This window comes from Falco biarmicus, chromosome Z (assembly GCF_023638135.1).
Source record: "Falco biarmicus isolate bFalBia1 chromosome Z, bFalBia1.pri, whole genome shotgun sequence".
Taxonomy (NCBI): Eukaryota; Metazoa; Chordata; class Aves; order Falconiformes; family Falconidae; genus Falco; species Falco biarmicus.
The window spans coordinates 70,517,845-70,531,498 of record NC_079311.1 but is presented as its reverse complement, the minus strand read 5'-3'; the positions used below and the strand labels follow the sequence as shown (position 1 = coordinate 70,531,498).

At 41.7% G+C, this 13,654-nt stretch overlaps 1 protein-coding gene across 1 annotated transcript in view; it reads right to left on the bottom strand.

The window, feature by feature from the left end:
- Positions 1 to 13,207, bottom strand: part of TTC33 (tetratricopeptide repeat domain 33) — a 48,187-nt gene extending 34,980 nt beyond the window's left edge. Inside the window, 2 exon segments of the mRNA XM_056325327.1 lie at positions 12,332 to 12,560; positions 13,060 to 13,207. Coding sequence (XP_056181302.1) covers positions 12,332 to 12,552 — 221 coding nt within the window. The 5' untranslated portion in view covers positions 12,553 to 12,560; positions 13,060 to 13,207.
- Between the last annotated feature and the right edge of the window lie 447 nt (positions 13,208 to 13,654).

The window sequence follows — 13,654 nt, the reverse complement described above, 5'->3', positions numbered from 1 at the left end:
TATTTAAGTAAAAGCAACCAGGTATATTTAACAGTAGAACTGGATGATAAACAAAACATCAAAACTGTAACTTTAAAAAAATTTAATACAATCGTATTTTACACTATCCACATCACAATATATAATGTCATTTAATAAAGGGAATCCTGGGCACTGTGACAGTGGAAAAGGCCCCAGGTTTTATTTGTAAAAACTGCTTAGATTATCTATGTAAATTACTAGCTATTGCTAGTACTATACTATGTATATAAATAATAGAATTTTCTATATTTACAAGCTGCATTATTAGAAAGTCTTAGTGAAGTTATGGGGAAAATCTCCTAGATCAAGTCAGAAACATGTTCTTGTAACTTGCTAGATAGACTTGCATTAAAGTATTTACACGAATCTCTAGCTGTCATCTACCAGTACAGACCTGCTAGCAGAAACCAGGTTTCTGCAGGATGGCAAAAGTGCTGGTTTGCTGCCACCATGTCTACTATTTTAGTAGATGGTTCCTGTCCCAGCCAGTTTATAACAGTAATTTGCAGCAAGAGAAAGGGAATGAAGACAGTTTCAGAGATGAATGCTAAAACTAAACAAGCCAAATATGAGAGAAAATCACAGTGGAGCATTTCATCTCAACACAACACCCAGGAGAAATGAAAATGCACCTGGGCATTTTGCTTATTATCCCTCATATGCAGCAAAAGGTTGAAAGTATTGTTGAGGAAAAATCTCTCAAAGGCTGCATGGCATACAGACATCAGATCCAAAGGAAATCACAGACTGTCAAAAGAATGAAATAAAAAAAAAAAAAAGAGTTAATTACCTGTGTATAATTCACAAGGCTAGAAAAATGCCAGAACATGTGCTTTCACTTATTTTTTTAAATTAACTTTTCAAGCACAGCTATAATGAGTGACAAAATTTAAATGTAAAATATTGTCATGTGACAAAAATCAAAATAATAAAATATCAGTATTTATATATTTATAGTATTTATTTATAGTTCATATGGTTTATAGTTCCTTATAGGTCTTCAAATAGTACTACAGAGTTATTCTGGGATTAGATGCAAATATTCTATTTGGTCATAAAAGTGCTAGGAATTAAACAGAAGCAACAGAAGCAGCTAGCAATATAAAAATTTAGAAACTATCAATTCCTGCCCTACTGATTACTAAGAAGAAAATCCAAATTTTTTCTAAACTAAATGTAAAGTACTCATCATTTTCCAGAAACTTCACTTCATCTACCACTATCAATCACCTTTAGAAGGATAGAAGAAAGTACTTGTCAGGCACGACTCCTCTACATCGGGATATTAAAAAATACATATAAATTAATATACACTGACTGAACTTCTACTTAAGAATCGGTATTTTACCCATGCTTCTCTAGTTCCTCTACATATTTAAATAAGGGGTTTTTTTAAGTAAACAAGACACATTTTTGAAGAGTTAATTAAAAAAAAAACCACTACATAGCATACAACCTGTGAATACAACAGCTTTTCACTTCACAAGTTCTCTTAAGTTCTATTTCATGCATAGAAGGAATAGACCCTCTAAACTGAAATCCAAAGACAGATAACACATAAATTATCCCTCATCTCCAATCAGGTCTCATCAGTTAGGTCCAATTGATCCCACCTAAGTTTAGGTACCTAACCTCAAGCACTTAGAGGAAGACCTCAGTCACCCTGTAGCCTTGCAGGCTGCTCCTGCACTGGCACACTCACAGTGCCAGGGAATGTTCCAGACACCGGCACCCGAGCAGCATTACTCTGTGTCTTACAGGGTGGTCCTTGGCATAGCTGGGGGCAGGCAGCGCTCTCCCAGTTTGTCCATAGCCACCCTGTTCAGGAAGGCAAAAGCGCCACAAAACAGTTCAGATACATAATGTATCTATAGCGTCACCAGCTAGCAACAGCAACCTCCAAGTTGCAATTTAAGCTCTTAAGTGAGCTGAATTAAGTTGATACCTTTCTCCTTACATTGTGAAAAGTCCTTGAATAAGTACAGACCTTGAATAAGTACAGATTCATATCTTGGCTAACTCCATTAAGTGCCTAAAGTCACACAGGATCATATATAGGCATCACTTAAACCATGTTTTCTACTTAAGGAAAATACAAATACACATATAGATGCTTCTATACTCTACAGTTGTTCCATGAATACTCCATTTTTTATTTATAAATATATACCTACATAAATATGCACACATTCAAACACAGATGGATACTACATTGTTACAATTCAATATCCTCAAGTAACAATAATTCAAACAAAAAGACTCTCAAAATTATTAAACTATGTACAGTTTAAACACAATCCCTTTTGCACACACTAAGAAAAATCTGCACTAAATTAGTAACAATTTCAAAACTGATCTCCCACTTTGCCAAATAATAACCAGTTGTTGGAAAATAATGTTTGCCAGAACCAAAGGGAAATAGCTAAATTAAAGATAAATTGCAATTTAAACAAAAGCAACTACTGAAAACATTCTTCAAAGAACTTCCTCCCCAATGCGAGAGGACAACTAGATGCATTACCAGGAAGCAACAACTCTACCAGTAAGTAAGGAAAAACAGTAATAAATAAAGCTAGCAACAAAAATTAAATTAAAGATTAAAATTAGCATGTTACTTCAAACAGCAGTTTATGGGAGGGTGGTTAAACACTGTAAAACACTCTCTGCACCTTTTTTTTTTATTACTATTCCTGCAGAAATGTTATGAGGCCTGCAAAACAAACCATGTGTTCTGACAAATAAGAGAGAAGCTGCAACATGTGCTTTTCCCAAAAAATGGAGGTAAGAAGTCCATACTTGTTCAAAGTCTCTTCTGTTTCAGCTCATGTGTCCTAACACTTGAGTAACAGTTCATACACCCTTAGACTAATTTTAGTGAGCATATCATGTGCAAGGCATTCTCAATAAGCTAACAGCAAGGAAGTTATATATACGCACACAATAGACAGGAATGCTAAACACTGAAAAACATGTAAAAGTGATTAGACATTTTGACTAGAAATCATTACCCTATATGTACTATAGAATTTCACTTACAGTGGTAAGCCTTCCTATTTTCTCTGCATTTTTGCATGACTGAAAACACTCCACCTAATCAAAGCTAGCAATTATGAATTTTTTTTAATCTCAGTTTTATTTGGAGAACACTGGTATTGGTCATTGACTTTGAAAGAGTAAGCACTATATGGAATTGCTACTTATACCTGGCATGCAAATTATACCCAAGACTGATACCAAATAGTTATTTTCAGCCTGCAAGGAACAGTAGGATTAAGTACTCACTACATACTCCTAGTTTCATCATAAAAATTTTCTAGTGATTTTGCCTATACTTAATTCCAAAATCCAACTGTGTAAGGCGTTCAGATCACTGCTATGGAAGAGTCAACATTCCCAATGCAATATACTAGTAGTCTAACAGAATTTTAGACTTTTTTGTAGGAGCCAGAAACAAAAGCTGAATTCATATACTGCCAGATTATCTACTGAATCAATCCTTCTAATTTTCTAACTGTTGAGATATGTATTTGCTTTAAATAAGGTCAGATATCAGGCCAAGATGTTAAGAAGGCAAAGACTGCCCGTTTTTTTTCCATCTCTCTGTACCCAAAGCATTCCACCAAAGATATATGGACTAGTGAAACAAAATGAAAAATAAAGAAGTTTCCCATCCATCGAGAAAGGTTCCACACCAATGAACTGTACGGTCAAATCCAAGTCTGAGCATCTACCTTCTGTATTCCAACTGTGTCTGTAGTTTTAATGGTATGCAACTACAGAATGGCCAAGACTGGAATGAACCCCTAGAGATCACCTAGTCCAAACACACTGCTCAATGCAGGGTCAGCTAAAGCAGGTTGCTCACATTATTGTCCAGTTCAGAGTACAGTCCAGGTTCTGAATATCAACAAGGATGGAAAGTCCACACCATTCTCTGGTCATCTGCCATCTATCAGGTTGGCCAAGCATGATTTCCCCCTTGCTAATCAACGCCAGACATTCCCAATAATCTTGTGCTTCCCATGTTTCAAAATGGTTTTCAGGATTATTTGCTTCATCACCTTCCCAGGGACAGATCTGAAGTTGATGGGCCTGTAAGTCCCTGAATCCTCCTCCTTACCCTTCATGAAGATAAGAAGTGACACTTGCTTTCTAGCAGCCCTCAGGAACCACCCCCAAGTCATCATGACCTTTCAAATGCAGTTGAAGAGTCTTTGCTCATCACCCACCAGTTCCCTCAGCACTCATGGATGCACATCATCAGGTTCCATTAACTTCTATATGCCAGGTTTGTATAAACATTTCAGTCCAATCCTCATCCACCAAGGGTAAGTCTTCCTTGCTCCAGACTCTCCTTCTGTTTTCATGGGCCTGAGGTTCCTGAAGGCAAGTCTTATCTCTAAAGACTGAGACGAAGAAGACATTGGGTACCTGGGCCTGTTCTGCATCCTTTGTCACTAGATTCTCTAGCCCATTCAGCAGAAGACACACATTTTTCCCAGTCTTCTTTTTGCTGCCAATACACCTGTAGAAGCTCTTCTTGCAGTCCCTCTCATCCCTGGTCAGATTCAATTCCAGGTGGGTTTTGGCTTTCCTAATCCCACCTCACATACTCAGACAGGTCTCTACAGTCTTCCTGGGTCACATGACCCTGCTCCCACCTCTTCTACATTTCCATTTTACATTTGAATTTTGTCAGAAGCTCTCTGTACATCTACGCAGAACTACTACCACCTTTCCTTGATTTCCTCATCAGCATGAGCCATTCTTGAGTTTGGAGGAAGTAACTTGAAAAAAATGCAACCAGCTCTCCGGGACCCCTCTTCCCTCTAACGTACATTACTTCTCCTAGGCTATTCCATAATATAACTCAGCCTATTAAACTGGTGAAATGTTTCTGCCAAATACAGGTGTTGGATCTTCCACTAAACCTCTTCATTAACATTCTATTATGTAAGTAACATCAGTTTTATTGACTGAAAATTGAAATGCAATTTTGACACGATGATCTTAACCTTTTGCCATGTTAGCTCATCAAAATGAATTAGCAAGATGATCTGAAAGCAATTCTATTACTTTAGCACTTTTGTAACTCATTAGTAATCAAATATTTATCATAATCTAAACCCGAAAGACATGGGTAAATTGAACAAATAGAAACATTGCAAGAACATGTCAGAAAGGCTTTTCAACTTCATTTAAATAGGTATTAGATTTCTGATCCATCTGCTAAATACTTTTTTTATAACACTTAACTTACCAGTACATTAAACACACTTTTTAAAGGAGTGTGCCTCATCATCTGACACTGACACCTCACAACATCTAGCTTAGATAGCTAAGGAATCACATACTACACATGCTGAAGTGATGCTGGCATATTAGCATTTGGGGGGGGGGGGTGGGAAGGAAGTCTCAACTGCCAAAATATGCAATAAGTAGCCCTTCATAGAAGTTATTTTTTTTTAACACATTAGAAAATAAGTCATTCCCAAAGATTAATTCCTCTAGAAAAGTAAAAAGTTCCATGAAAATTGATCTGTTACCTGGCCTGCTCATAGCACTTTGAGATGTCTTTACTTAATTTGCTGCTGTGAAAGCTAAAGAAAGACTAAAACCTTATTAAACAGTCTAATTTACTCACCAAGTGACATTACTAATTATTTTAACACGGGCAAATCCCTGTAAGCTTGGCCAAAACATAAGAGCGTTCCGGCTGAAAACACGATCTTCCCAAACCAGCACCAGCTTTAGAGATGAAGATACTTTTTTTAATGCAATATGGAATAATAAAGAAATAAAATCCGAAGTGAAAGCAGTAGTAACTTTATTTAGCAAAATTGAAAAATTAAATGCAAATCAATAAGGATTTAAATGCAATAGTGTCTATTTCCAAAAGAGAATGAAAGTAGTTAGCTGGGCATGTTTGCATCTCTGCAGGGTACACTGAGAAGAACTCTATCGCCACCCTCAGGACCAGCTACAACAGCGCCTATAGTTCAAAAACGGCACGAGGGGATTGCAAAGCAATTTACATGATTCTGCAACTCGGTTATGTTGAAGACAGTAGTCCGACAGAAGCTTTTCTTCTCCTTGCCGTTAGCTCTCTACATGTCACATGTCTGAGGACATTATACTGCAAAGTTTAAGCTCGTCTAAACCTGTCCTTAAGCTTGTGTCCACAGCCAAAGACTACCTACCTACCAGCCAAAATACACTGTAATTGCAGACTGCCGTCTCCAAAATACTGAGGCTGAACACGTGAGCTTTTATCCTTTTGGATTATGACAGATTTAAACAGTGTAGGACTATCAACACAAAAAAAAACCAAACAACAACCAACCACTAATCTGAATTATGGTTGTTGGCTTTTTTTAATTTTGGAGGTTTTGTTTGGGTTTTTCTGGGGGGTGTGTGTTTTGGTTTTTTTTTAATTCCAGTATATGGGAGTACATCTATACCAGTGTCTCAAGCTGGATAACCCACCAGCACTGTAAGTTTAATATAAACCAAACCAGTTTCTCCTCTGGAATATTCTCCATTCTTTCCACCAACAGTCAATATTCTGCTTCCCAAAAGACTGTGCATAAGTTTGTATATGTTTGTTTAATTGCTCCTTCCCACACATCAGAAAAAGCACACAAGTGTGACACTTCTTCCACACACCTGTCTTCTTTCAGTCCTGACAGCAAGATCACTCATTCACAAGTCACGTTCAAAACTGCATATTGATCAAGTTTTGAGGTCAGAATTTCCTAAACCATATCTTCCACATTAACAGACCCACAGGGATAATCAACCTAATTCAACACCTGTTTCCAACAGTCTCCCCATCTTTCTTCCCATCCCACAAAATGACTAAAATCTAGATTAGAAACTGTTCTCTTCATTACCATTTTTCTTCTGCAATTGTCTCAGCCCCACCCTAACAGGTTCATGCACACACATTACAGCAGGTACAAACACTCCTCAAGTATCTCCCACAAAAACTGAAAACCCAGAGGGCTGCCACCTGCAAAACAATTCACCCATGGCACTCCTGAGCTTGCCAATGGCAAGGGAAGCAGGCTGTATAAATTCTGACCCCCAAGAAGTCCATCCGTTATTCACAGAATGGTTGGGGTTGGAAGGGACTTCTGCAGATCTAGTCCAAGCCCCTGCTAAAGCAGCTTCACTGAGAGCAGGCTGCACAGAACCACATCCAGGAGGGTTTTGAAGGTCTCCAGAGGAGACTCCACAACCTCTCTATTGCCCTCAAAGAAGTTCCTCTTCATATTCAGATTGAACTTCCTGTGCTGCAGTTTGTGCCCATTGCCCCTTGTTCTGTCACAGGCACCTCTGCAAAGAGCCTGGTCCCCTCCTCTTGACACTCGCCCCTAAGATAGTTGCATGCATTGATCAGATCCCCTCTCAGTCTTCTCTTCTCCTGGCTACACAGGCCCAGCTCTCTCAGCCTTTCCTCAGAAGGGACATGCTCCAGGCCCCTCATCATCCTTATGATCTGTTTAAAACGTGCAACTTCTGAAAATATATGTAAACTCATGCTTCTGTACAATAAATTGACATTTGTTTGCATCAAACAGCATCCCATCTCTCATCGCAGCAATCCTGTACCACGCTGTGGTTACCAAAGTAGGCAACAGCAGCTCACTTTGCAGCTACAGCTTGTTTCAGTTCCTCTCCAATCTGAGCAGAACAGATCTGCAGCAGGTCCACTTGAATTTGTGCACTAGGCAGTGTTTAAGGCAATTATCAATATATCTGTTCCTTACACTCTGCAGAGCTGCCTTCCAGCAGGTCAACCCCTACCCTACCCTACTCCCTAGGTCCTTTACACTTGCCCCTGTTGAACTCCATCAGGTTCCTCTCCACCCAACTCTCCAGCCTGCCCAGGTCTCGCTGAATGGCAGCGCAGCCTTCGGGTGTGTCAGCCACTCCTCCTGGCTCTGCATCATCAGTAAACTTACTGAGGGTGCACACTGTCCCTTCATCCAGGTGACTGATGAATAAAACGAACAGGACTGGACCCAGCGCTGACCCCTGGGGAACACCGTGAGCTACAGGCCTCCAGCTGGACTGTGCTGCTGATCACAACCCTCTGAGCTCTGCCTTTCAGCCAGTTCTCAATCGCCATCAGTGTCGACTCATCCAGCCATGGCACCTGAGCTTACCTGTGACAATGTTATGGGAGACAGTGTCAAAAGCCTTGCTGAGGTCAAGGGAGACAACATCCACTGCTCTCCCCCCATCTACCCAGCCAGTCATTCCATCACAGAAAGTTATCAGGTTGGCATGGTTTCCCCTTGAAGAATCCCTGTTGACTACTCCTGGTAACCTTCTTTTCCTCCACATGCTTACAGATAACCTCCAGGATAAGCTGTTCCATCACCTTTCCAGGGATGGAGGTGGGGTTGACAAGCCTGTAGTTTCCTGGCTCCTGCGTCTGGCCCATTTTGAAGACTGGAGTGGAGGCTTTCCTCCAGTCCTCAGGCACCTCGCCTGTTCTCCATGACCTTCCAAAGATGGTGGAGGGTGGCTTGGCAATAACACCCCAACAGGGTCCATGGAGTTGTGAGTGTCAGGTTTGCTTAAGTGATCTCTAACAGAATCCTCCTCGACAAAAGAATAGTCTTTCTTTCTCCAGACCTCCTCGCTTGCCTCCAGGGTCTGGGAAACTGCAGAGCCAACCTTGGCAGTAAAAACTGAAACAAAGAGAAGGCAGAGTTACTGAATGCCTTCTGTATCCTTTGTCACCAGGGCAATCCACCTCTTTCAGCAGTGGGCCCACATTTCCCTTAATCATCATTTTGCTGCTGAACTACTTGAAGATGACCTTCTTGTTGTCCTTGACCTCCCTCACCAGACTGAACCCCAAACAGACCTTAGCCTTCCTTGTTCACCTCCCTGCATGTTCTGACCACATCCCTATATTCCTCCCAAACGGCTTGTCCCTTTTCCCATACGTCATAAACTTCCTTCTCCTGTTACACATTTGCCAGAAACTCCTTGCTCATCCAGCCTTCTGCCCCCTTTGCTTAATTTCCCACTCACAGGGATGCACCTATCTTGAGCATCAGCCAGCTCTCTTGGATCCCCTTCTAGAGTCCTAAACCATGGGATTCCTCCAAGTAAATCCTTGAAGAGGCCAAAGTTAGCTCCCCTGAAGTCCAGGGCTGAGATCCTACTTACTGACCTGCTTCCTCCATGCCAGATCCTGAACTCCACCATCTCATGGTCACTAAAGCCAAGGCTTCCCCCAGCCTTCATATCCCCACCCAGTCCTTCTTTGTTTGTGAAGACAACACCTAAGAGCACATCTCGCTTTGCTGGCTCCTCCACCATCTGCATCAAAAAGTTACCATCAATGCTCTGCAGGAACCTCCTGGACTGGATGAGCCTAGCTGTTTCAACTTTCAAGCAGGTACCAGGGAGGATATGAGAACCATGTCCCATATGGTCCCCCATAAGAACCAGGACCTGTGATCATGAGGCTTCCCCCCAAGAAGCACTGACAGTCACTTTACAAGTCAATCACATCTCACTCATCCACAGAAACACTTACTGCACACACAGAGACTAACAAAACCATGGTGGGGGTGTAACACCATCACTGCTTTCCCTTACCACCAAAAACAAGCAACAGACTAATGAAGCCTAAAGGTGGTAATCAGTACTCCAGCTAAGGAACAGCAGATCTGCTTATGAAATCCACCTTTCATCATGTTAATTTTGACATGCATATTACCTCAGAATCTATTTTCCTTAAGAAGTGGAAGTTGAATTTATTACTTTCAATTCTTTCCTTTTTAGCCTCTTCCTTCTTCCCAAGCCTCTTTTCTTTCAGGATTCTCTTCACTCCACAAGCAACACTAATTAACATGCCATCTTAGTTACTTTCCAGTGCTCTGCCTTTCTTCCGAGTCTCTTCAGTGCAAGTGATACCATCCTTCTGTCCAAATGCTACACCGTCCAATTCAAATCCTTCTTACTGTTACTATGATTTGGTATTTCAGAAAACTATCTACATTAAGTATTTAATTATTCACTTGAGTTTGCTTACATTGTACTCAAGAAACAGACCAAGTCTGAAAAACAATTACAGGAATCACTTTCCACCATAGAGAATATACATTCCTTTCAGTCTGCATCGAGTTCCCTCTAATGGCATGTCAACCTGTTCAAGTTACAAAAGCCTCCCATTGCAAGTTTAGTGTCTACATGAAATCTTTTTCAGCCAGATCTTTTGCTTAAAAGAAAAACAATACCCTGACAGCACCATACTACCATAATTGATTAAACTGTACAGTGTGCTAGAGTAACTGAGGGAAACCACAATTTCAAGTTAGAACTTCCATTACGCCTCAGATGTAAGCATTAACACAAGAGTGTGATAAGCCTCCCAAAAGCTGCATTTTAATTTCTTGTAACTTATTTCTCAGCAGCTCTCATAAGCACTTCTGATGAGATATAGCCCTCACCAAATGCACAGAACAACCTTTTGTTGCTACTAATGGATGGGTTAAGCTTTTGTGTGGTTTTCTGACAGCTAAAGGAAACTCAGTCTCTTAAGACCAAGCAGAGATATTAAAAGCACCAAAAATTACCTGCTACTCAAAATAAATACACAGCAGTTTATCTCCCTGCCCTAAATCACATATACAACAGATTATGTGCTGCTGTTCAAGAGATTTATTGCACTTTATATAATAAATAAAAACAAATAATCAAAAAAGAACACCAAAATCCACAAAGATAGACAACATCCAAAATCCAAAACAAAACACAAGGCAAAGGTAAAACGGAAGATAAGACAGAAATAAAAATCAATATCTGTTTAATGTATCTAAGTATAGTAAGTATTACTGATTACCAGATACAGAATGAAAACATTTGGAAATAAATTATGTTTTCTCAAGCTTAAAAACACAACCTCTGTATCTTGAAAAGCACAGAACAGACCTAACTTTCTGCAGGCCACTGTATAATTTATTTCCAGTGTTAAAAACCAAGAAGTTGGTACACTCTTCATTTTAATAATGAAGCTATTAATATTAATGCAACAACTTATGCAACTACTGTTTTAAAGGTATAGATTAATAGGATGGCAGCAGGCTTAAAACTAGTTTAACTTAACTTCGTTTAAATTTAGAGTCAACTTTAAAAGGTTTCAAAATTTTATTCAAGAATTAGAGAACTCAGGAGCACAAAAGGATGCACAGAAGTGAATCACTGCCCCCCTCAACAGTGTCACCATTCAAAAAGGGGAAACTGTATTTAAACATTTGAAAATGAGCTTTTTCTCAAAGATATTTTGCATTTATTATTTTTTAAATCAGACCAGACCACACAGAGTGTGTTTACTATCATATATAAACTTGCCTGCTTTAAACTTCTAAATTGTTGATTCCTCCATATTGGCCAGGGAACTCTTTTTTAGGATGAAAAATTTTAACACAAATAAGTTTAACAGCACAAGAGTGCATACTGATTTATTACAGAATTGTTTCTACTGGGAAAACAACATTATGTCTGATCCAGGCCAATGAATAAAGCAGAGATCCTCACACAAGTAAAATCAGGATACAGATTTAATGTCAAGTATTCTGAAGATTTTAAGGGGACTATTTAAGGGAACTGGTTTTTCCCCCTCCAGAAAAGATCTAATCAAATGTATAGTCTCTCTTTCCCTCTTCTAGCCCTCCCCTGCTTCAAAGGTACTTTCTGCTTGAAGCATAACAGGCTAGTGGAACCATCTTTGCAATATCCTTCCAAAATCGCCAGACTATCAAGATTCAATACTGCTATCAGATGTTCAGAGCAGCTACCTGAACCTCACCTTCCAAACGCATTAGACAAATTAACAGTTCATTAGCTGCTTTGAAGTATTTACCTTGACACTGTACACATGCAAGTTTACTCTTAATAAGAGAAAAGACACATTTACAAGAGAGGAGAAACCTACCAGAGTAGCCAAAGCATTACTGAGAGTGTGGCTTACCTCACTGTATCTTACTAATCCTTTCAATTTTCAGATCCAATTAGTTTCTCCACTCCCCCTTCTATCATTTTTTTGTTACATGAACATAGTAAAATGAGGTAGAATACATATTTCACTTCAAAACTGCCAACACCACCAAAGGAAACAACTTATTTAGTATGAGACAGTAAAGGCAGAAAGAAAGTGATCACTTTTTCGAGTATGAAAAATGTGAATGCAGCTACTAGCAAACTACCTAGCATTTACAGAAAGAATTAAAATACCATTTTGCACATATTCAGTCAATGAAAAAGAATAAGACAACATTAGTACCTCCTATTTTCAGCCAAACTTGCACCCTCATCCTTCAGCTCCTTACTTCTCCTTACACAGTCTTCTAAGAGACTTTCCTTTCTTCTCTTAGTTGCATGCAGCCAGTTAGCATCATCATCATCAGCCAGATCCTTGTCATCGGCAGCTTCTGCTTCAAATTGCTGAGAAGTAGCTTTTGAAACTTTCTCACCGATCTTTCTCTTCCACCCAAAAGAAGCCATTTGGAGAACTAGAGAAAAACATATTTTCAATTCCCAGGTAACATAGCTTTTAAGTACATAGAAGAAAAATACAATCTCACTCATCTCGATTCTAAAACAGTACTATGTAATAGACTTCCACTCCCCCACATAAACTCTGTCCATCAGCTTCGTCAGAGGTGTTAATCAGGCAACGATAAGTTTAAGCTCAGCTGGAACATGTTCTACAGCAAGAAAACGAAAAAAGAAAAAAAAAAAAGGAGAGAGAAAAAAAGCGCCACAGTTCTGACACACCAGAAAGCCTTAAAACGTTGACGCTAACACAGCACAAACCAGACAAAAGCAGAATTAAAACGATTCGGTCCAAGGTGAGAGACACACCACAGACATGGCCACTACCCGGGCCCGCTGCGAGCTGCGCCAGCCACACCGGCCTCCCGCTGCACAGCCCTAGCCCGCCTCGGCCCAGCCGCCTGCGGGGCAGCTTCCCGGGCGAGGCACCCCCGGGACCTACGGCTCGGCGCTCACCCGGCCGGCAGCGAGGCCCGGCACACCCGGCGGGGAAGCAGCAGGAGCCGAGCCGCCAGCAGAGCTGAGGGAGGCCGCGTCCAGCGCCGGCTCCGTCCGAGGCTCCCCGCGGGAGAGGCCCTGGCCCCGGCCCCGACCCCGACCCACACCCCGCCGCGGCCCGGGCCGCAGGCAGCGCGCAGGAGGCTGTTACCTGCCGCTCACCGCCGGGCGCTTCTCTTCCGGCTGGCAGGCCCGCGCGACCCTTGACCCAGCAGCCAGCAGGAAGCGGAAGGGCGGGGCGGCAGCCGCCGGGGAAAGGAAGGGCAGCGGCAGGGGGCCGCGCGGGGCATGCCGGGTAGCCCGGGGCGCCGCGGGGCATGCCGGGTAGCCCGGGGCGCCGCGGGGCATGCCGGGTAGCCCGGGGCGCCGCGGGGCATGCCGGGTAGCCCGGGGCGCCGCGGGGCATGCCGGGTAGCCCGGGGCGCCGCGGGGCATGCCGGGTAGCCCGGGGCGCCGCGGGGCATGCCGGGTAGCCCGGGGCGCCGCGGGGCATGCCAGGAACTGTGGTTCCCCCGGGAGCGGCTCCCGGCTCGGGCGCGAGGGAGAGCGCTGC